The 24,715-nt window shown below is 49.8% G+C and overlaps 1 protein-coding gene across 1 annotated transcript in view; it reads right to left on the bottom strand.

The window, feature by feature from the left end:
* Positions 1-9,039: 9,039 nt before the first annotated feature.
* Positions 9,040-24,715, bottom strand: part of LOC143926641 (cadherin-1-like) — a 68,877-nt gene continuing 53,201 nt past the window's right edge. Inside the window, exons 13-16 of the mRNA XM_077450566.1 lie at positions 21,739-21,948; positions 20,553-20,647; positions 14,860-15,003; positions 9,040-11,711 (exon numbers count right to left, since the gene is read on the bottom strand). Coding sequence (XP_077306692.1) covers positions 11,703-11,711; positions 14,860-15,003; positions 20,553-20,647; positions 21,739-21,948 — 458 coding nt within the window. The 3' untranslated portion in view covers positions 9,040-11,702. The remainder of the gene's footprint in view (positions 11,712-14,859; positions 15,004-20,552; positions 20,648-21,738; positions 21,949-24,715) is intronic.

Below are 24,715 nucleotides of genomic sequence, written 5' to 3'. Positions count from 1 at the left end.
TATCTGGATAAAGGAAGGCCCGTAGATGTGGTGTATCTGGATATAGGAAGGCCCGTAGACGTGGTGTATCTGGATAAAGGAAGGCCCGTAGACGTGGTGTATCTGGATATAGGAAGGTCCGTAGATGTGGTGTATCTGGATAAAGGAAGGCCCGTAGACGTGGTGTATCTGGATATAGGAAAGCCCGTAGACGTGGTGTATCTGGATAAAGGAAGGCCCATAGACGTGGTTGTTCTGGATAAAGGAAGGCCCATAGACGTGGTGCATCTGGATATAGGAAGGCCCATAGACGTGGTGTATCTGGATTTTGCAAAAGCATTTGACACAGTTCCCCATAAACGTTTACTGTATAACCACTTCCCGACCGGCGCACGACGATGTACGTCGACAGAATGGCACGGGCAGGCATATTGGCGTACAGGTACGTCCAATATTCGATGCCGCCCTGCCATCGGGAGCGCGCCGCCGGCGGCGCGCTTCCGCGCTGGTCGGGACCCCCGTGAGTCCGGTTGCGGGACCCGCGGACTCGATCGCTGCGGGCATCCCCGCGATCGTCTCACGGAGCGGCCGAATGGAGGAAATGCTGTATAAACAACATTTTTCCATTCTGCCTAGCAACTAGTGACGCTGATCTCTGCTCCATGTGATTGGAGCAGAGATCAGTGTACACTAAATGAAAGCCCAACCCCCCCACAGTTAGTAACACACCCCTAGGAACACTTAACCCCTACACTGCCACCCACTGGTTAACCCTTTCACTGCCAGTGTCATTTACACAGGAATCACTGCATTTATATAGCACTGATTACTGTATAAATGACAATGGTCCCAAAAATGTGTCAAAAATGTCCGATGTGTCCGCCACAATGTCGCAGTCACAATAAAAATCGCAGATCGCCGCCATTACTAGTAAAAAAAAAAAATAATAAAAAATTATTAATAAAAATGCTATAAAACTATCCCTATTTTGTAAACGCTATAACTTTTGCGCAAACCAATCAATAATCGCTTATTGCGATTTTTTTTACCAAAAATATGTAAGGAATACGTATCGGCCTAAACTGAGGGAAAAAATGTTTTTTTATATATTTTTGGGGGATATTTATTATAACAAAAAGTAAAAAATAATGCGTTTTTTTCAAAATTGTCGCTCTATTTTTGTTTATAGCGCAAAAAATAAAAACCGCAGAGGTGATCAAATACCACCAAAAGAAAGCTCTATTTGTGGGAAAAAAAGGACGTTAATTTTGTTTGGGAGCCACGTCGCACGACCGCGCAATTGTCAGTTAAAGCGACGCAGTGCCGAATCGCAAAAAGTGGTCTGGTCTTTGACCAGCAAAATGGTCCGGTCTGAAAGTGGATAAAGTAAGGTGGGTTGGCATGGACCATAGGGTAAGTAGATGGATTGAAAACTGGCTACAAGGGCGAGTTCAGAGGGTGGTGATAAATGGGGAGTACTCGGAATGGTCGGGGGTGGGTAGTGGGGTCCCCCAGGGTTCTGTGCTGGGACCAATCCTGTTTAATTTGTTCATAAATGACCTGGGGGATGGGGGTGGGGGAAACAGTCCAATCTCTGTATTTGCGGATGATAATAAGCTAAGCAGAGCAATAACTTCTCCGCAGGATGTGGAAACCTTCCAAGAAGATCTGAACACCTTAATGGGGGGAGGGGCAACTACATGGCAAATGAGGTTCAATGTAGAAAAATGTAAAATAGTGCAATCTATAGACTGGGGGGAGAACATCTGGGGGGGGATCTAGGGTGGAGAAGGACCTGGGGGGGAGAACCTCTGGGGGGGTCTAGGATGGAGGAGGACCTGGGGGGAGAACCTCTGGGGGGATCTAGGGTGGAGAAGGACCTGGGGGGGAGAACCTCTGGGGGGGTCTAGGATGGAGGAGGACCTGGGGGGAGGGGAACCTCTGGGGGGGATCTAGGATGGAGAAGGACCTGGGGGGAGGAGAACCTCTGGGGGGATCTAGGATGGAGGAGGACCTGGGGGGAGGGGAACCTCTGGGGGATGTAGGATGGAGAAGGACCTGGAGGGAGGGGAACCTCTGGGGGGATGTAGGATGGAGGAGGACCTGGGGGGAGGGGAACCTCTGGGGGGATGTAGGATGGAGGAGGACCTGGAGGGAGGGGAACCTCTGGGGGATGTAGGATGGAGGAGGACCTGGGGGGAGGGGAACCTCTGGGGGGGATCTAGGATGGAGAAGGACCTGGGGGGAGGAGAACCTCTGGGGGGATCTAGGATGGAGAAGGACCTGGGGGGAGGGGAACCTCTGGGGGGGATCTAGGATGGAGGAGGACCTGGGGGGAGGGGAACCTCTGGGGGATGTAGGATGGAGGAGGACCTGGAGGGAGGGGAACCTCTGGGGGGATCTAGGATGGAGAAGGACCTGGGGGTCCTAGTAGATGATGGGCTCAGCAATGCCAAGCTGCTGCTAACAAAGCAAACAGAATATTGGCATTAAACAGGGATCAACTCCAGAGATAAAAGGATAATTCTCCCCTCTACAAGACTCTGGTCCGGCCGCACCTGGAGTATACTGTCCAGTTCTGGGCACCAGTCCTCAGGAAGGATGTACTGGAAATGGGGCGACTACAAAGAAGGGCAACAAAGCTAATAAAGGGTCTGGAGGATATTAGTTATGAGGAAAGGTTGAAAGAGACGCCTGAGAGGGGATATGATTTCATTATATAAATACCGGACTGGTGACCCCACAATATATAAATACCGGACTGGTGACCCCACAATATATAAACACCGGACTGGAGACCCCCCAATATATAAATACCGGACTGGTGACCCCACAATATACAAATACCGGACTGGTGACCCCACAATATATAAATACCGGACTGGGGACCCCACAATATATAAGTACCGGACTGGTGACCCCACAATATATAAGTACCGGACTGGTGACCCTACAATATATAAATACCGGACTGGTGACCCCACAATATATAAACACCGGACTGGTGACCCCACAATATATAAATACCGGACTGGTGACCCCACAATATATAAACACCGGACTGGAGACCCCACAATATACAAATATCAGACTGGTGACCCCACAATATATAAATATCAGACTGGTGACCCCACAATCGGGGGATTAGGAGGGGAGTTTAACAAGACTCGTGGCCACTCTTTAAAATTAGAAGAAAAAAGGTTTAACCTTAAACTATGTAGAGGGTTCTTTACTGTAAGAGCTGCAAGGATGTGGAATTCCCTTGCACAGGCGGTGGTCTCAGTGGGGGGCATCGATAGCTTCAAGAAACTATTAGATAATCACCAGAATGACTGCACCATACAGGATATACAATGTAATACTGACATATAATCACACAACATACATGATATACAATGTAATACTGACATATAATCACACAACATACATGATATACAATGTAATACTGATATATGATCACAGGGAGGTGTCTTTTTTTCAACCTCACCTCCTATGTTACTATGTATTTGTAGTTTTTGAGTACTGCACCAAAACAGAACAAAATATTACAGCGCACGCATGCAAAAAAAGACATTTATCTCCAGCACGGCTTATTTTTAACACATTTTCAAAAAACATTATCAAAAGAGAAAATATACCATAAAATGCAGAGTTTATTGTACAAAATGTAAAAAGTAGATGCAGTAGTAGTGACCATATCCATGTAATATACCCAAATAGAACGCACATCTCTACTACGGAGACCAGTCCTGATTTTACAGAAGCTCCACATAAGAAGTTTGACACATTCTGAAAACACTCGTGGAGCGAATGTGAACATTATACAGTGAGGGGAACAAAGTATCTTTTTTTTTAATTACATGATCTTTATTTTCTTCAGCATTTTACAGAAAAAAACATTCTTTATAAAAAAAAAAAAAATATCCACTTATTTCATCCTTACTATCGAAAAAAGCATGAGAAAGATATAAAAAAAAAAAAAAAGAATGCGAAGAAAAAAAAACTAAAAAAGCCCTAACAAGTAAAACGTTTCTGCATAACAGGGTAGGCCTTTAAAAAACACTCTTGCCCGTGATATATCATGAATTCTTCTACTATCAACCCACTTTTCTTCTCACTTCTCAATGTTCTTCCTCTTTTACTCCCTTTTTTTATAGCAGATACTTTCCCACTTATATGTGAAGGAAGTATAGAAAGTCCAGAAAATGTAGAAGGAAATGGGAGGAGGAATTCGGAACGTTTACGGATGAGCAGTGGATGGGGATATTGGAAGTTGGGCATTCAATCTCAGTCTCGCCTGCCCAGAAGACGTCACACTTGATGCTGCTACATAGATCATATTATACACCAAAGAGATTGTTTAGCTTTGGACATAAAGCGGATGATGAATGCCCAAGATGTCAGGAGTCTGGGGACCCGACACACATGTTCTGGCGATGCCCAAAATTGTTTCGCTACTGCTCAGAGATTAGTACCATTTTGAATGAAACATTTAGAGTGGCGGTCAAGGGGGACCCCAGATTATGTGTGTTGGGTCTGGATGAAGCATGCATAAATAAAGCAGTATTGAGGTGTATGTTTCAAGCAAGAAAATTGATAGCGCAGAGGTGGCAAGCAAAAAAAAAAACCCCTCCAGTAGCAGATTGGCGGCTGGCAATTACAGAAACGATATGGAAGGAAAGGGTAATATATCTAAGGAGAGGAAACTTTAAAGAATTTAAAAAGATGTAGAAACCCTGGTTGGATAGGCTGAGATACCCAGTATGAGGGATTGGGAAGATAGGGGAGGGGGAGAAGGGAATAGTAAAAAAAAAAAGGAAGTAAAAGAGGGGGAACAAAGCATTTGATTGGCTGCTGATTTTGTACATTTGGCCACTGACAAAGAAACGATCGGTCTATAATTTTAATAATACAAAATAAGCGCAGCGCTATGTCAAAAATCAATATAATGCATATACAAAATGATATAGATAAAAAAGTGCAATATGATGTAAATGTCCAGATACTATGCAAAAGAAATAATGATATGCCTTAGAACTAGCAATAAAGTGCAACATACTCCTTATTGCACACAGTGTCCTTATAAATTCCAATCAATCGTGCAAAAGAGAGAGCGATCACACAAAAAACAAACAGTCCATTTGGTGATCTGTGATATCACTAAATGAATGAAGGTAAATGTCTTCACTCCAATCCAGCTCTGTGCCATATATATATATATATCCATCCTCGTGTCACCGTCACCTGTTGTGCCTTCACCTTATAGGCTTAATAGCTATGCCTTTAGATTGCAATCAATTCTCTGCTTGGCCTCTTTAGATTTTCCTCCTTCTTATGGCTTATCCACTTATTCAGGCATCTCTTATCACAGGGTATACTCCATCCTTATTAATTTACCATTGGTCTCCACTCACATCGCCCACATACAAGGTAATAAAGCTTACAATAGTGCTTTACCGTTTTAAAAGATTTATTTATATAAAACATAATAATGCAGATTACACTCACATTTCTTCAGATTAAATTAAGCCTTGATATGTGTCTCCACAAGGACTAGGATAAAGGTTTCAGTCACTAGCACTTGTGGATGCACAGATCAAGGCTTATTTCAATCTGAAAAATTGAGTACTGTCCGTGCTACTTTTTTTATCTGCACTAACATATCATTTTTCGGGTGTCTCCCCTTCTTCAAGGGCCAAGCAGTACTGATTTACAAGTTTTAGCAGAAGGTAAAATGTTAAAATAAAATAAAAAATATGAAGGAAAGGAAAAAGAAAAACAAACACACATTTTAATCTGAAGAAATGTGAGTGTAATCTGTTTTATTATGTGTTTTATATAAAAAAATCTTTTAAACCGGTAAAGCACTATTGTAAGCTTTATTACCTTGTATGTGAGCGATGTGAGTGGAGACCAATGGTAAATTAACCACCTAAGCCCCGGACCAATTTGCAGCCAAAGTACCAGGCCCCTTTTTGTGATTTGGCGCTGCGTCGCTTTAACTGACAATTGCGCGGTCGTGCGACGTGGCTCCCAAACAACATTGGCGTCCTTTTTTTTTCCCACAAATAGAGCTTTCTTTTGGTGGTATTTGACCACCTCTGCGTTTTTTATTTTTTACGCTATAAACAAAAATAGAGCGACAATTTCGAAAAAAAATTCAATATTTTTAACTTTTTGCTATAATAAATATCCCCAAAAAATATATAAAAAAACATTTTTTTTCCTCAGTTTAGGCCGATACGTATTCTTCTACATATTTTTGGTAAAAAAAATAAAAATAAATCGCAATTAGCGATTGATTGGTTTGCGCAAAAGTTATAGCATTTACAAAATTGGGGATAGTTTCATAGCATTTTTATTAATATTTTTTTTTTACTAGTAATGGCGGCGATCAGCGATTTTTATTGTGACTGCGACATTATGGCGGACACATCGGACATTTTTGACACATTTTTGGGACCATTGTCATTTATACAGCAATCAGTGCTATTTAAATGCACTGATTCCTGTGTAAATGACACTGGCAGTGAAGGAGTTAACCACTTGGGGGTGGGGAGGGGTTAAGTGTGTGTGTGTGTGTTTTTTTTTAAATTGTAGAGGGCGTGGCTTGGCGTCTGACGTCACTGATCGTCTTTCCCTATAACAGGGAACAGACGATCGGTGACAGGCTCAGTAGGAAGCACGGGGAGAGGTTTGTTTACACAGACCTCTCCTCCTTCTTCAGCTCTGTGACCCGATCGCGGGACACCAGCGGCGATCGGGTCCGCTGGTCCCGCGGTCACGGAGCTCAGGACCATGGCTGGCCACTTAAAGAGCAACGTACAGGTACGTGCTTGTGCCCAGCCGTGCCATTCTGCCGACGTATATGCGCAGGAGGCGGTCCTTAAGCGGTTACTAAGGATGGAGTATACCCTGTGATAAGAGATGCCTGAATAAGTGGATAAGCCATAAGAAGGAGGAAAATCTAAAGAGGACAAGCAGAGGATTGATTGCAATCTAAAGGCATAGCTATTAAGCCTATAAGGTGAGGGCACAACAGGTGACGGTGACACGAGGAATATATATATATATATATATATATATAAACATTATGCACAGATCTGGACTGGAGTGAAGACATTTACCTCCATTCATTTAGTGATATCACAGATCACCAAACGGACTGTTTGTTTTTGGTGTGATCGTTCTCTCTTTTGCACGATTGATTGGAATTTATAAGGACACTGTGTACAATAAGGAGTACGTTGCACTTTATTGACAATTCTAAAGCATATCATTATTTATTTTGCATAGTATCAGGAAATTTACATCATATTGCACTTTTTTATATACAGTGGTGTGAAAAAGTGTTTGCCCCCTTCCTCATTTCCTGTTCCTTTGCATGTTTGTCACACTTAAGTGTTTCGGAACATCAAACCAATTTAAACAATAGTCAAGGACAACACAAGTAAACACAAAATGCAATTTGTAAATGAAGGTGTTTATTATTAAAGGTGAAAAAAAATCCAAACCATCATGGCCCTGTGTGAAAAAGTGATTGCCCCCCTTGTTAAAACATACTATAACTGTGGTTGTCCACACCTGAGTTCAATTTCTCTAGCCACACCCAGGCCTGATTATTGCCACACCTGTTCACAATCAAGGCATCACTTAAATAGGAGCTGCTTGACACAGTAAGGTCCACCAGAAGATCCTTAAAAGCTACACATCATGCCGAGACCCAAAGAAATTCAGGAACAATTGAGAAAGAAAGTAATTGAGATCTATCAGTCTGGAAAGGGTTATAAAGCCATTTCCAAAGCTTTGGGAATCCAGCGAACCACAGTGAGAGCCATTATCCACAAATGGCGAAGACATGGAACAGTGGTGAACCTTCCCAGGAGTGGCCGGCCGCCCAAAATGACCCCAAGAGCGCATCGACGACTCATCCAAGAGGTCACAAAAGACCCCACAACAACGTCCAAGGAACTGCAGGCCTCACTTGCCTCAGTTAAGGTCAGCGTTCATGCCTCCACCATCAGGAAAAGACTGGGCAAAAATGGCCTGCATGGCAGAGTTCCAAGGAGAAAACCACTGCTGAGCAAAAAGAACATCAAAGCTCGTCTCAATTTCTCCACAACACATCTTGATGATCCCCAAGACTTTTGGGACAACATTCTGTGGACCGATGAGACAAAAGTGGAACTCTTTGGAAGGTGTGTGTCCAAGTATATCTGGCGTAGAAGGAACACTGCATTTCATAAAAAGAACATTATACCAACAGTAAAATATGGTGGTGGTAGTGTGATGGTCTGGGGCTGTTTTGCTGCTTCAGGACCTGGAAGACTTGCCGTGATAAAAGGAACTATGAATTCTGCTGTCTACCAAGAGATCCTGAAGGAGAATGTCCGACCATCTGTTCGTGTACTCAAGCTGAAACCAACTTGGGTTCTGCAGCAGGACAATGATCCTAAACACACCAGCAAGTCCACCACCGAATGGCTGAAGAAAAACAAAATGAAGACTTTGGAGTGGCCTAGCCAAAGTCCTGACCTGAATCCTATTGAGATGTTGTGGTATGACCTTAAAAAGGCCGTTCATGCTCGAAAACCCTCTAATGTAACTGAATTAGGACAATTCTGCAAAGATGAGTGGGCCAAAATTCCTCCAGGACGCTGTAAAAGCCTCATTGCACGTTATCGCAAATGCTTGGTTGCAGTTGTTGCTGCTAAGGGTGGCCCAACCAGTTATTAGGTTTAGGGGGCAATCACTTTTTCACACAGGGCCATGATGGTTTAGATTTTTTTTCACCTTTAATAATAAACACCTTCATTTACAAATTGCATTTTGTGTTTACTTGTGTTGTCCTTGACTATTGTTTAAATTGGTTTGATGTTCCGAAACACTTAAGTGTGACAAACATGCAAAGGAACAGGAAATGAGGAAGGGGGCAAACACTTTTTCACACCACTGTATATATAATTTTGTATATGCACGTTTGATTTTTGGTATAGCGCTGCACTTATTTTGTATTTTCACATATTTTGGAAGTACCGGCTTATATAGCAGCTCACAAGGTTTTAGCCAAATCTATCGTTTTATTGGTCAGTTTATTATAACAGTGAGAAAATAACAACAAAGAATATTCTGAAAAACGCATTTCAAAAAAGTTATAAATTGATTTGCATTTTAAAGAGGAAGTAAACCCTGATGGGTGTTACTTCCTCTTTGATTCCCTGCAAAGGTAAAGCATAATGGACTACTATGCATCGCATCGCATCGCATCGCATAGTAGTCCATTATGTGTCACTTACCTGACACAGGAGCCAGCAAAGTCCCCAGCTGTCCCCTGTAATCCGGAGCCTCCATCTTCTCGGTGGGTCTCGCTGCTCCGGCGCTGTCATTTGACGGAGCCGCGATGACGTCACTCCCGCGCGTGCGCACGGGAGCCGCCGCTCGCGGCATATCGCTGTAGACAGCAGCACCTGTGTTTTGGTAAATATCTCCTAAACCGTGTAGGTTTAGGAGATATTTCTTGGACCTACATGTAAGCCTTAATCTAGGCTTAACTGTAGGTAAAAGTGGTTTGTAAGGGTTTACACCACTTTAATGAGTGAAATAAGTATTTGATTCCCTATCAATCAGCAAGATTTCTGGCTCCCAGCTGTCTTCTGTACAGGTAACAAGCTGAGATTAGGAGAACTCTTCTCTCTAAGGCTTGATTCACACCTATGCATTTTGTGCTTTTTGCAGATTTGCACTGCAGAAAGTGTTCCATAGGAAACCATGTTAAATGGACTGCAGTGCAAATCTGCATAATGCAAAAAGCTCTAAAAATGCATAGGTGTGAATTCAGCCTTAAAGGGAGTGCTCCTAATCTCAGCTTGTTCCCTGTATAAAAGACACCTGTCCACAGAATCAATCAGAGTCCAATTTCTCCACCATGGAGATCAAAGATCTGTCCAAGGATGTCGGGGAGAAGATTGGAGACCTACACAAGGCTGGAATGGGATACAAGACCATCGCCAAGCAGCTTGGTGAGAGGTGACAACAGTTGGTGGGATTATTATTCACAAAATAACGATGGATCTCCTCGGTCTGGGGCTCCATGGAAGATCTCACCTCGTGGAGGATCAATGATCAGGAGAACGGTGAGGAATCCGCCCAGAACTACACCGGAGAATCTTCTCCATGATCTCAGCTGGGACCATAGTCACCAAGAACCAAACTGGTTAGATGTTGAATTTTAAAAGCAGCGATCTTCTGTCAGATTAGCAAACCTGTGAGATCACCAGGCTTGTCGCTGCTTTTAAAATTCAACATCTAACCAGACAGATGGAGTTCTCAGTCCTGTATTTCACTATATAAACTCACTTTACTGTTAAAAATACGTGTAAAATGCAAAACTCCGGTGGGTGTAACAAGATGTCCGCTTTCCCCCTTCTTAGTCTATCCTTAATATGGAGGAGTGCTGGGTGTAGCAAGATGGCAGCGACGGAAAGGGGGTGGCAATATCCTGATATGGGGGTGTTTCTCTTCAGCAGGGACTGGAGCACTTGTCATGATAGATGAGCACACAGTGGTTGGAGGAGAAGGCGGGGAATGTCCACCAATGAGCACACAGTGGTTGGAGAAGGTGGGGAATGTCCACCAATGAGCACACAGTGGTTGGAGGAGAAGGCAGGGAAGGTCCACCAATGAGCACACAGTGGTTGGAGGAGAAGGCAGGGAAGGTCCACCAATGAGCACACAGTGGTTGGAGGAGAAGGCGGGGAATGTCCACCAATGAGCACACAGTGGTTGGAGAAGGCGGGGAATGTCCACCAATGAGCACACAGTGGGTGGAGGAGAAGGCGGGGAATGTCCACCAATGAGCACACAGTGGGTGGAGGAGAAGGCGGGGAATGTCCACCAATGAGCACACAGTGGATGGAGGAGAAGGCGGGGAATGTCCACCAATAAGCACACAGTGGTTGGAGGAGAAGGCGGGGAATGTCCACCAATGAGCACACAGTGGTTGGAGGAGAAGGCGGGGAATGTCCACCAATGAGCACACAGTGGTTGGAGGAGAAGGCGGGGAATGTCCACCAATGAGCACACAGTGGGTGGAGGAGAAGGCGGGGAATGTCCACCAATGAGCACACAGTGGATGGAGGAGAAGGCGGGGAATGTCCACCAATAAGCACACAGTGGTTGGAGGAGAAGGCGGGGAATGTCCACCAATGAGCACACAGTGGATGGAGGAGAAGGCGGGGAATGTCCACCAATGAGCACACTGGTTGGAGGAGAAGGTGGGGAATGTCCACCAATGAGCACACAGTGGATGGAGGAGAAGGCGGGGAATGTCCACCAATGAGCACACAGTGGTTGGAGGAGAAGGCGGGGAATGTCCTTGCATGGCCTAGTCAGAGCCCAGACTTAAACTCCATTGAAAATCTGTGGAATGATTGAAGACTGCAGTTCACAAACGCTCACCATCAATTGTAACGGACCCCGAGCCGTTCTGCAAAGACAAGTGAGCAAATATTGCAAAGTCTAGATGTACAAAGTTACCAGAGACAAATCCCAACAGACTAAAGGCTGGAATTATAGCAAAAAGAGGGTCCAATAAAATACTGAGCCAGTCATTCAGAGCGCTGTAATCCTGATCCCCGCTGAGAATGGTGGCTTCCGACCTGCTGCCTTCATAGTCCAAGAGAGGGTGGGGGGATGGGTCCATGCGGTCATTTTTTACATTCTTTTTATTGTATCTGACAAATACAAATGGAAAAAACAGTCAATCAACAAGACAGAAAACTTGTGAGCTGATAACTTTCTGTACTGTAGCCTCTGGACTGCTATCAGTTACATTGTTCCCTGCTAGCTTATGAAGTCCTAACACACTCGCTGTCCTATGGCGGGTAAACATTTTTTTGCTCCTGGGTTCAGATACACTTTAAGTTGGATCACATAATCCGTACACTTCTACAACACAGCGGGACTATTTCACAAAGCTCTCACACAAGGGGGAGGGGCTTAGTATTCGCCATGTGACTTTCATTTTAAAACTCATTGGAATTTTCTACAAACAAGAAGGATCCTCATCCTGCATTGGGTTTGTGAATTCAGCATTTTGTGTCCATTCTCTTGCGGTCTCTGTGAATGTAGATCAGCCCCTACCCTGTCCACCTTTAGGAGTTCCCTGAAAACTCATTTATTCAGGGAAGCCTCCCCACCCCCCACCTAACTGTCCCCGAGCCCCCCCCCCCCCCCCCCCCCACCATCAAATCATTTTCTGCAGCTATTACCTTTTGTACCACCACCCCCTCCCTTTAGAATGTAAGCTCTATGACCCGGGCCCTCTTGCACCTTCTGTATTGTACTGTAATTGTGTTGTCCCCCCCATACATTGTAAAGCGCTGCGTAAACTGTTGGCGCTATATAAATCGTGAATAATAATAATAATGTAGATCTCCATTTATATAGAGGATGCAGCATTCACACTGCACAGCAAGAGAGCGCCCCTCAGTGACATAAGGATAAGGCACACCCTTTAGGTCTGATTTGGTGAAGCGTTTTTCTCAGATTCCTGAACTCAAGGAACATGTACGCTGCCGTGCTGACCCTTTTCTTCTACAAATGGTATTTGTGTGTCTTCCATGCTATCTCAGCCACTAACATCCCATAAACCTGGAGGACTGAGGACATACTGTGAGTGCGGAGCGCCAAGGACCTCCCCCTGAATAGGTGCCATCCCTCCCCCCTGCACTCACATTGTAATGATACAAAGAGCATCACACCACTTTCTGCATCCACCAGCGCCAGGAGAGGAAGAGGACTGGCCTGTCACGTGACCAGGAGAAGAAGAGGACCAGCCTGTCACGTGACCAGGAGAAGAAGAGGACCGGCCTGTCACGTGACCAGGAGAAGAAGAGGACCGGCTTGTCACATGACCAAGAGTGGAAGAGGACCGGCCTGTCACGTGACCAGGAGAAGAAGAGGACCAGCCTGTCACGTGACCAGGAGAAGAAGAGGACCGGCCTGTCACGTGACCAGGAGAAGAAGAGGACCGGCTTGTCACATGACCAAGAGTGGAAGAGGACCGGCCTGTCACGTGACCAGGAGAAGAAGAGGACCGGCCTGTCACATGACCAGGAGAGGAAGAGGACCAGCCTGAAGATTTTGGGTAAAGGTAGAGTATCTGACAAAAATAAGGTCCCATCCTGGCAATATGCTGTTTTCTTATTAATGTAGTTACAGAAAAAGTAAGTACACCCCTCACATTGGTGTAAATCTTTTCTTCTGTCTTTTCATGTGACAACACTGAAGAAATGACACTTGTCTACAATGTAAAGTAGTGAGTGTACAGCTTGTATAACAGTGTAAATTTCCTGTCCCCTCAAAATAACTCAACACACAGCCATTCATGTCTAAACCGCTGGCAACAAAAGTCAGTACACCCCTAAGTGAAAATCTCCAAATTGGGCCCAATTAGCCATTTTCCCTCCCCCGGTGTCATGTGACTCGTTAGTGTTACAAGGTCTCAGGTGTGAATGGGGAGCCGGTGTGCTAAATTTGATGTTATCGCTCTCACTCTCTCATCCTGGTCACTGGAAGTACAACATGGCACCTCATGGCAAAGAACTCTCTGAGGATCTGAAGATAAGAATTGTTGCTCTACATAAAGATGGCCTAGGCTATAAGAAGATTGCCAAGACCCTGAAACTGATCTGCAGCACGGTGGCCAAGACCATACAGAGGTATAACAGGACAGGTTCCCCTCAGAACAGGCCTCGCCATGGTCCACCAGAGAAGTTGAGGTCACGTGCTCAGCGTCATATCCAGAGGTTGTCTTTGGGAAACAGACGTATGAGTGCTGCCAGCATTGCTGCAGAGGTTGTAGGGGTGGGGGGTCAGCCTGTCAGTGCTCAGACCATACGCCGCACACTGCATCAAATTGGTCTGCATGGCTGTCATCCCAGAAGGAAGCCTCTTCTAAAGGTGATGCACAAGAAAGACCACAAACAGTTTGCTGAAGACAAGCAGACTAAGGAGATGGATTACTGGAACCATGTCCTGTGCTCTGATGAGACCAAGATAAAGGTATTTGGTGTCAGATGGTGACAAGCGTGTGTGGGGGCAACCAGGTGAGGAGGACAAAGACAAGTGTGTCTTGTCTACAGTCAGGCATGGTGGTGGGGGTGTCATGGTCTGGGGCTGCATGAGTGCTGCCGGCACTGGGGGGCTACAGATCATTGAGGGGACCATGAATGCCAACATGTACTGTGACATACTGAAGCCGAGCATGACCCCCTCCCCCCAGAGACTGGACCGCAGGGCAGTATTCCAACATGATAACCACCCCAAACACACCTCCAACACCACCACTGCCTTGATAAAGAAGCTGAGGGTAAAGGTGATGGACTGGCCAAGCATGTCTCCAGACCTAAACCCTATTGATCATCTGTGGGGGATCCTCAGAGGGAAGGTGGAGGAGGGGAAGGTCTCCAACATCCACCAGCTCTGTGATGTCATCATGGGGGAGGGGAAGAGGACTCCAGTGGTGACCTGTGAAGCTCTGCTGACCTCCATGCCCAAGAGGGTGAAGGCAGTGCTGGAAAATAATGGCGGCCACACAAAATATTGACACTTTCGGCCCAATTTGGACATTTTCACTTAGGGGTGTACTGACTTTTGTGAGATACTGCATGTACATTTATAAGAAAACAGCGTATTTCCGGGATGGGACCTCCGGTGGAGTCCGGGGTTCAGTTTTCAGGATACGGCTCATTGTCTGATGTATAATGAGGCCCCTCCCCCCTCTGGTCTGGGATGTGATAGGAAACCCAACACGAGGCTGTACTGCTTCTCCATGCACTGTACACTTCTACAGATGAAGCTGAAAGTACGACTACTTACCTCCTCAATGAAGGCTCCAATCTCATTGGGATTGGCTGGTCTTGGCTGGTACTGAGGAGCAGGAATGGGTGTTGGTGCGATATCATTAGGAATGACCTCAGGGCGGGCACCAAGACCACGGTGAAACTGGCCAAGTTCAAAACCCTGGGGGGTAAAAATAAAGTTCAGTTCTGGTTCTTCTAGAAGATGTGAGAAAACATTTACTACTCTTAAAGGAATGACCTGGTAATTACACTGAGCTGAAAGTAAAAATTAGGCTTAAATAGAGAAAGGCTGATCTAAATAATGATGGCGAGGAAGAGCAGAGAGACAGCTCTGGGTGGGTGTCCCAGGGTAAGGGCAGGAAGTGTCCCCGGGGTAAGGGCAGGAAGTGTCCCCAGGGTAAGGGCAGGACGTTTTCCAGAGGTAAGGGCAGGACGTTTTCCAGAGGTAAGGGCAGGAAGTGTCCCCGGGTAAGGAAGGGAAGTGTCCCCAGGGTAAGGGCAGGAAGTGTCCCCAGGGTAAGGGCAGGAAGTGTCCCCGGGGTAAGGGCAGGAAGTGTCCCCGGGGTAAGGGCAGGAAGTGTCCCCGGGGTAAGGGCAGGAAGTGTCCCCGGGGTAAGGGCAGGAAGTGTCCCTGGGGTAAGGGCAGGAAGTAGGGCACGGTACTAGCACGTGGGGTCCAGTGCCGGATTGTAGGCCACCGTACAGCACAGAGGATGAGGACGTCACATGACAAGATCTACAAATCACTGGCCGGGATAATTATTATAGAAATCATAGAAAGGGGTCGTCAGACAATCGGGATGATATTTTGTTTCTGAATACTTTTTACTAAAAGCCGAATCTAAAGCAAAAGTGATGGGGACAGGGGCCAGCAGGGAGGGGGGCAGGGGTCAGCAGTGAGGGGGGCAGGGGTCAGCAGGGAGGGGGGCAGGGGCCAGCAGGGAGGGGGGCAGGGGTCAGCAGTGAGGGGGGCAGGGGTCAGCAGGGAGGGGGGCAGGGGTCAGCAGTGAGGGGGACAGGGGTCAGCAGTGAGGGGGGCAGGGGCCAGCAGTGATGGGGACAGGGGCCAGCAGTGAGGGGGGCAGGGGCCAGCAGTGATGGGGACAGGGGCCAGCAGTGAGGGGGGCAGGGGTCAGCAGTGAGGGGGGCAGGGGTCAGCAGTGAGGGGGACAGGGGTCAGCAGTGAGGGGGACAGGGGTCAGCAGTGAGGGGGACAGGGGTCAGCAGTGAGGGGGGCAGGGGCCAGCAGTGATGGGGACAGGGGCCAGCAGTGAGGGGGGCAGGGGCCAGCAGTGATGGGGACAGGGGCCAGCAGTGAGGGGGGCAGGGGTCAGCAGTGAGGGGGGCAGGGGTCAGCAGTGAGGGGGGCAGGGGCCAGCAGTGATGGGGACAGGGGCCAGCAGTGAGGGGGACAGGGGTCAGCAGTGAGGGGGGCAGGGGTCAGCAGTGAGGGGGGCAGGGGTCAGCAGTGAGGGGGGCAGGGGCCAGCAGTGATGGGGACAGGGGCCAGCAGTGAGGGGGGCAGGGGCCAGCAGTGATGGGGACAGGGGTCAGCAGTGAGGGGGGCAGGGGTCAGCAGTGAGGGGGGCAGGGGCCAGCAGTAATGGGGACAGGGGTCAGCAGTGAGGGGGACAGGGGTCAGCAGTGAGGGGGCAGGGGTCAGCAGTGATGGGGACAGGGGCCAGCAGTGATGGGGACAGGGGCCAGCAGTGATGGGGACAGGGGCAAGCAGTGATGGGGACAGGGGCCAGCAGTGAGGGGGCAGGGGGCAGCAGTGATGGGGACAGGGGCCAGCAGTGATGGGGACAGGGGCCAGCAGTGAGGGGGACAGGGGCAAGCAGTGAGGGGGACAGGGGCCAGCAGTGAGGGGAGCAGGGGTCAGCAGTGATGGGGGCAGGGGTCAGCAGTGAGGGGGACAGGGGTCAGCAGTGAGGGGGGCAGGGGTCAGCAGTGAGGGGGGCAGGGGCCAGCAGTGAGGGGGGCAGGGGCCAGCAGTGATGGGGACAGGGGTCAGCAGTGAGGGGGACAGGGGTCAGCAGTGAGGGGGACAGGGGCCAGCAGTGAGGGGGACAGGGGCCAGCAGGGAGAGGGGCAGGGGCCAGCAGGGAGAGGGGCAGGGGTAAGAAGGGAGGGGGACAGGGGCCAGCAGGGAGAGGGGCAGGGGTCAGCAGTGAGGGGGACAGGGGTCAGCAGTGAGGGGGACAGGGGTCAGCAGTGAGGGGGGCAGGGGCCAGCAGTGATGGGGACAGGGGCCAGCAGTGAGGGGGGCAGGGGCCAGCAGTGATGGGGACAGGGGCCAGCAGTGAGGGGGGCAGGGGTCAGCAGTGAGGGGGGCAGGGGTCAGCAGTGAGGGGGACAGGGGTCAGCAGTGAGGGGGACAGGGGTCAGCAGTGAGGGGGACAGGGGTCAGCAGTGAGGGGGGCAGGGGCCAGCAGTGATGGGGACAGGGGCCAGCAGTGAGGGGGGCAGGGGCCAGCAGTGATGGGGACAGGGGCCAGCAGTGAGGGGGGCAGGGGTCAGCAGTGAGGGGGGCAGGGGTCAGCAGTGAGGGGGGCAGGGGCCAGCAGTGATGGGGACAGGGGCCAGCAGTGAGGGGGACAGGGGTCAGCAGTGAGGGGGGCAGGGGTCAGCAGTGAGGGGGGCAGGGGTCAGCAGTGAGGGGGGCAGGGGCCAGCAGTGATGGGGACAGGGGCCAGCAGTGAGGGGGGCAGGGGCCAGCAGTGATGGGGACAGGGGTCAGCAGTGAGGGGGACAGAGGTCAGCAGTGAGGGGGGAAGGGGCCAGCAGTAATGGGGACAGGGGTCAGCAGTGAGGGGGACAGGGGTCAGCAGTGAGGGGGCAGGGGTCAGCAGTGATGGGGACAGGGGCCAGCAGTGATGGGGACAGGGGCCAGCAGTGATGGGGACAGGGGCAAGCAGTGATGGGGACAGGGGCCAGCAGTGAGGGGGCAGGGGGCAGCAGTGATGGGGACAGGGGCCAGCAGTGATGGGGACAGGGGCCAGCAGTGAGGGGGACAGGGGCAAGCAGTGAGGGGGACAGGGGCCAGCAGTGAGGGGAGCAGGGGTCAGCAGTGATGGGGGCAGGGGTCAGCAGTGAGGGGGACAGGGGTCAGCAGTGAGGGGGGCAGGGGTCAGCAGTGAGGGGGGCAGGGGCCAGCAGTGAGGGGGGCAGGGGCCAGCAGTGATGGGGACAGGGGTCAGCAGTGAGGGGGACAGGGGTCAGCAGTGAGGGGGACAGGGGCCAGCAGTGAGGGGGACAGGGGCCAGCAGGGAGAGGGGCAGGGGCCAGCAGGGAGAGGGGCAGGGGTAAGAAGGGAGGGGGACAGGGGCCAGCAGGGAGAGGGGCAGGGGGCAGCAGTGAGGGGGCAGGGGCGAGCAGTGAGGGGGCAGGGAGAGGGGCAGGGGTCAGCAGTGAGGGGGCAGGGGCGAGCAGGGAGGGGGACAGGGGCCAGCAGTGAGGGGGCAGGGGTGATCAGTGAGGGGGCAGGGGCAAGCAGGGAGGGGGACAGGGGTCAGCAGTGAGGGGGACAGGGGCCAGCAGTGAGGGGGACAGGGGCCAGCAGGGAGAGGGGCAGGGGCCAGCAGGGAGAGGGGCAGGGGTAAGAAGGGAGGGGGACAGGGGCCAGCAGGGAGAGGGGCAGGGGGCAGCAGTGAGGGGGCAGGGGCGAGCAGTGAGGGGGCAGGGAGAGGGGCAGGGGTCAGCAGTGAGGGGGCAGGGGCGAGCAGGGAGGGGGACAGGGGCCAGCAGTGAGGGGGCAGGGGTGAGCAGTGAGGGGGCAGGGGCAAGCAGGGAGGGGGACAGGGGTGAGCAGTGAGGGGGCAGGGAGAGGGGCGAGCAGTGAGGGGGCAGGGAGAGGGGCGAGCAGTGAGGGGGCAGGGAGAGGGGCGAGCAGTAGTTATCAGAGAAGTGTGGGCAGTTTGTGGTCTCTGGAGTCTGCTCTGGGGACAGATGAGGAGAAGACACATTGGTGACAACAGGCACTGGGGACGCCTCACTGGCAAGTATGCTGTCAGAATGTTTACCTTTACCTGGGCTGTGATTCCTGGGGGTGGAGTCTGCCTGATCACATGACCACCAGCCAGTCCCACTGCCCCCAAGGATCTCATGTCAGTGAGCGCATGTAAACCCCTCCCCCGCACATACATATGTGTTACATCGATAGCAAGAGGTTATAGTCTAATGTATTCCTCCTTATTATAGGTGATGAAAAGTTTGCTGATTTTTATTATAATTTATAACAAACGTGATAATTCCCTCCTCTGTGCGGTTGGTTTTGCAGAGTGGCCCCCGATTCTCCTCTTCTGGGGTCCCTCAGCGGCGCTCCTGGCTCCTCCCCTCCATCCGGTGCCCCTCGGGGGAAAGCCAATTTCCATGGGGGCACTTTTCCAATGACAGACAGCAGGACTCAGCCCCGCCCCCTGGATTTGATTGACATCAGTGGAAGCCAATGGCTGTGCTGCTATCAGTCCTTCCAATGAGGACCCGAGACAACGACTGGAGCTACTGGGCTCCTTCTCATCACTGGAACGATCGAGTCCACCTAAGAAAAACGTGGGGGGAGGGGGGGAGGGGAGCTGCACTACAGAAGATTCTTCACCTCCCCTTTAACCCTTCCCTTACATTAACCCTTCATTTTCCTTTCTTGTCCAGAATTTTCTCAATGATTTTATTTTTATTATTTTTGTAAACATTAATATTTCGTTTTTTATTCATTTTGTTTCCGTTTCACATTAAATAACAAATAAAAACATTTTTTGAAAAGCCTTCATTTCAATAAATCTTCTGTGATTTGCACCAGAATTATCATTTTAGAATAAAATCTTCACATTTTACTGATAGTGACACCATTTTTGCTTTTTTATCTAATAATGATCACATTTTTCTTTCTTGCTGTTTTTTATTAGTCACTAAAAAGCACTTTTTACAGACCGCTATCAGGCCCGTTCACAGTGATCTGCTCCGCCCGGCCGCGGCCGGCTGCGCAGTGTTTCGGGCACCAGTAGGGGGCGGGGTGATGCCTGTTTTTTTATTTTAATTTGCATGACATTGCTCTCCTTTTTTTTTTTTAACAAACTTCATTTGAAGTGCGCAGACACTTCATTCCTATCACTGCAGAGAAGCGAAGTGCGTCGAGCATCTGTGACATGTGGGGGCGGAATGGTGCGATATTATATCTGCAGATTGTGTGACCCTCAGGAAAGGGAAAGCCGTGTCTGTTCTAAACAACAACGTCTGTGTTACTTTGTAATCTGAAGTAATGATGAAGTTATTGCTGAATAATGGGGGGGGGGGCAGAAATATACAGATAATAGAAGTTGAATAAACAAGAAGTAAACATTTGGTCTGACCCATAGGAGGAGTACAGGGGGGAGTACATGGGGAGGAGTACATGGGGGGGGAGTACAGGGGGGGTACATGGGGGGAGTACATGGGGGGGGAGTACAGGGGGGGTACATGGGGGGAGTACATGGGGCGGTACAGGGGGGGAGTACATGCGGGGGGAGTACAGGGGCGAGTACAGGGAAGTACATGGGGGGAGTACAGGGGGGGTACATGGGGGGGGTACATGGGGCGGTACAGGGGGAAGTGCAGGGGGGGTGTACTTAGGGGATGAAATGGTTAAGCACGGCACTGCCAGGAATCTGCTGTACACCTCCAGACATTTGCTGGTTAATGGAGTTTTAGCAATAAAACCTGAATGTTCCATACCTGATTCTCCTCCCCACCCCCTTCTTCCTGACGCGTTTTGTCTTCAGGAGGCAGAAGGGGCTTCTTCATAAACAGCAGACACGGCAATATCAGTACTATGGGGAGAAATATACAAGGATTACAAATCTATGGATAACTGGAGGAAGATGCTTTTATTTGACATCAGAACCCGATATTATTATTATAATATATATATATATATATAGTGCTGTACTTCCCCCGCCCCATCATTTCAGATATTGACATAAAACACACAATTGGGATCTTAGTCACTATTCCATTTGACCAGCAGGTGGCAGTGGCTGACTGTATGAAGACCTATATGATATATATATATACTGTATAAGATCTATATAAGGGATGTGACAATTGATTATTGACCATCATACTGAGTGCCAAAATATGATTGTAATCTGATACATATTGATCATTGTAGTGTATGATTGGGTGATATCTCTCCCGAAGAAGCAAACTATCTCCCGTGAACCTGCGCCGAAGTTCTAGCGAATCTCCCATCCCCCGACTGCACTGCGGAAAATCAACACTAATGCCGCGTACACACGACCAGACTTTCCGGCAGACTTTCCGAATGAACGGACTTGCCCACACACGAATGGACTGACTGCGTTCAAAAGTCCGTTCCTTTTTAAACGTAATGACGGGACTAGGAAAGGAAGTTCAATATTCAGTAGCCAATAGCTGCCCTTATTTGGTCCGTCGGATCAGCACACAGACAAACCTTTTTTCCTGATTTTAGTCCGTCAGAATTGAGTCCGTCGGATAGATTTGAAACGTTCTATTTGTAGGTCTGTCAGATTTTTTTTCAAAAAATGATCGGATTGTCCGACGGGCTGATCCCTTCAGACCTAGTCTGGCGGAAAGTCCGGTCGTGCGCACGCGGCATGAGAAGAAACAAATTTGTGTTTTTTCATGTCATGTTTTTGGTTCATGTTTAATATTTTATCTTTTACAATAAATATTTTGTTACTTTTTTTCCCCTTTTGTGCCGTTATAGTCCTTGTAGTTTAGTCATTCGTGTTTTTGTGGAGTCGATCTTTTAGGAGGAGGAACCGACTACTATTGTCCAATTTTAGGGAGATCCCCCTCACAAATGTTTTTTCTCAAAGGGAATGTTTAGCCTTTCTGAGCCCCCCCCTCCCCTCCCCCGAGCACTAATACTACTTACTGAGAAGAGCCAGGGTGCCCCCGAAGATGCCCAGGATGACAGGGATGCCCAGCCCTCCAGCCAATGTCGTGTCACAGATTTTATCGGCTGTACATTGGCACACTTGTATTTTCAGTGTAGTTGTGTTTTTCATATCCCCGACATCGATGAGGGTGACGGGTATATTATAGATCTCTTCAGCCATTTCCCTGATTGGCTTAATCAGAAATTCTGTACAAAAAACAAAAAGCAACAATTATTCAAAGAGAGAAATAATATACACACTACAGGGCCTACCAAATATTACCGCAACATTCCAGTGTGTTTGACCCCCCACCCTCCTTGTTGTGTGTATATAGAGCCGGAAAATGAGGATACCCCAATATACAGAGCTCAGTATAAATAAGGACACCCATGTATGACATTCCTCTGCCGTGTACCCCATATTATGTCACGGGAAACAATCCCCCCAGTTTGTCTTTCTACTCCTTTCACTGCCTGCAGTGATCTTCTCTGGTGATTTTCTTCTTCTCATCAGAAGTCGCTCCTGATGAGGTGAGAACTTCCCTGGACGTCGGTGGGTGAGAACTTCCCTGGACGTCGGTGGGTGAGAACTTCCCTGGACGTCGGTGGGTGAGAACTTCCCTGGACGTCGGTGGGTGAGAACTTCTCTGGACGTCGGTGGGTGAGAACTTCTCTGGACGTCAGTGGGTGAGAACTTCCCTGGACGTCGGTGGGTGAGAACTTCCCTGGACGTCGGTGGGTGAGAACTTCTCTGGACGTCGGTGGGTGAGAACTTCCCTGGACGTCGGTGGGTGAGAACTTCCCTGGAAGTCGGTGGGTGAGAACTTCCCTGGAAGTCGGTGGGGGAGAACTTCCCTGGAAGTCGGTGGGGGAGAACTTGCCTGGACGTCGGTGGGGGAGAACTTGCCTGGACGTCGGTGGGTGAGAACTTCCCTGGACGTCGGTGGGTGAGAACTTCCCTGGACGTCGGTGGGTGAGAACTTCCCTGGACGTCGGTGGGTGAGAACTTCCCTGGACGTCGGTGGGGGAGAACTTCCCTGGACGTCGGTGGGTGAGAACTTCCCTGGACGTCGGTGGGGGAGAACTTCCCTGGACGTCGGTGGGTGAGAACTTCCCTGGACGTCGGTGGGTGAGAACTTCCCTGGACGTCGGTGGGTGAGAACTTCCCTGGACGTCGGTGGGTGAGAACTTCCCTGGACGTCGGTGGGTGAGAACTTCCCTGGAAGTCGGTGGGTGAGAACTTGCCTGGACGTCGGTGGGTGAGAACTTCCCTTGACGTCGGTGGGTGAGAACTTCCCTGGACGTCGGTGGGTGAGAACTTCCCTGGACGTCGGGGGGTGAGAACTTCCCTGGACGTCGGGGGGTGAGAACTTCTCTGGACGTCGGTGGGTGAGAACTTCTCTGGACGTCGGTGGGTGAGAACTTGCCTGGACGTCGGTGGGTGAGAACTTCCCTTGACGTCGGGGGGTGAGAACTTCCCTGGACGTCGGTGGGTGAGAACTTCTCTGGACGTCGGTGGGTGAGAACTTCTCTGGACGTCGGTGGGTGAGAACTTCCCTGGACGTCGGTGGGTGAGAACTTCCCTGGACGTCGGGGGGTGAGAACTTCCCTGGACGTCGGGGGGTGAGAACTTCTCTGGACGTCGGTGGGTGAGAACTTCTCTGGACGTCGGTGGGTGAGAACTTCCCTGGACGTCGGTGGGTGAGAACTTCCCTGGACGTCGGTGGGTGAGAACTTGCCTGGACGTCGGTGGGTGAGAACTTCCCTGGACGTCGGGGGGTGAGAACTTCCCTGGACGTCGGGGGGTGAGAACTTCCCTGGAAGTCGGTGGGTGAGAACTTCCCTGGACGTCGGTGGGTGAGAACTTCCCTGGACGTCGGTGGGTGAGAACTTCTCTGGACGTCGGTGGGTAAGAACTTCTCTGGACGTCGGTGGGTGAGAACTTCCCTGGACGTCGGTGGGTGAGAACTTCCCGGGGCGTTGGATGGGGAGGAGAAAGAAGACCCCCCTTGTCCTGGCAGTTCTCCACACACTGGTAGACCAGGCAGGTAGCACTCCACTCCGCGCCGCGGTCTCTCTCCTCCAATCAGGTACACTGTGCACAGTGTATGCATAGCAAGGGGCGCGGCCAGAGTGTCAGTGGAGCTCAAGGCCCCGCCCACCCGCACCTCGAAAAATACAGCACTGGCACTGACTGCTGCACTGTGCGCCGCCGCTAACGGTGACAGACTGTCTGTGGGGGGGGGGGGGGATTTTCAGCGCCGATTTGTGAGCAGCACGCGGGCTTAATGGGCAGCTCTGCTTTGGGCCCCAAACAATGAAAGCGCCCTGGGCAGCTGCCCTGTTTGCCCTGCGTTAAAGACGGCCCTGGGGGGCAGGTCCATCACAGCCTGGGCTCAGAGGAAGTGGAATGGATGACACGGCCATCAATCAGCCAGGAGGACCGAGGACATCTTGTGGTGGAAGAGAAGTATTGCTCCAGACTTGACATTGCAGTTAGAGCTTCCTATTTATTTCATCCTTATATGGAATGTTCAGCATTTTAGCTGGAGTTCTCCTTTATTCATGATCCGCACTCTTTTATTGTTTTATAGTTTTAGTATCAGAGAGCGAATGATTTCTCCTCAGTAGGAGCACAAGATGCCAATAAAACCTGACAGAGGTGTTAGAGCTCATTTAAGGGTTAAATTGTGTTTTTTGTCTGTAAGGGGAAAGCAGGCAGCTCTCTCCTCTCTCCTCTCTCCGGGTTGGGGGCGGGCGCTCGGCATCCTCACTTACAATGCCGGACCTGAAATGTATGGGATGAAAAGGAAGAAGAGCGCGTCGTGTAGAATGAGAAAAGGAGTGAAAGATTTATTAGAGATATTATTGTACTTACAAGAGTGACAGAAAAATGGGCCAATCATCATCGGTCTGGAGAGGAGGGGGAGTGGCAGAGCAGCACCCACAACCCGCAGCCTTGGCCCCTGGTGTG

This window comes from Lithobates pipiens, unplaced genomic scaffold, assembly GCF_037356315.1.
Source record: "Lithobates pipiens isolate NorthernLeopardFrog02 unplaced genomic scaffold, aLitPip1_a1.2 Scaffold_10, whole genome shotgun sequence".
Taxonomy (NCBI): domain Eukaryota; kingdom Metazoa; phylum Chordata; class Amphibia; order Anura; family Ranidae; genus Lithobates; species Lithobates pipiens.
This window is presented reverse-complemented; position numbering and strand designations above follow the sequence as displayed.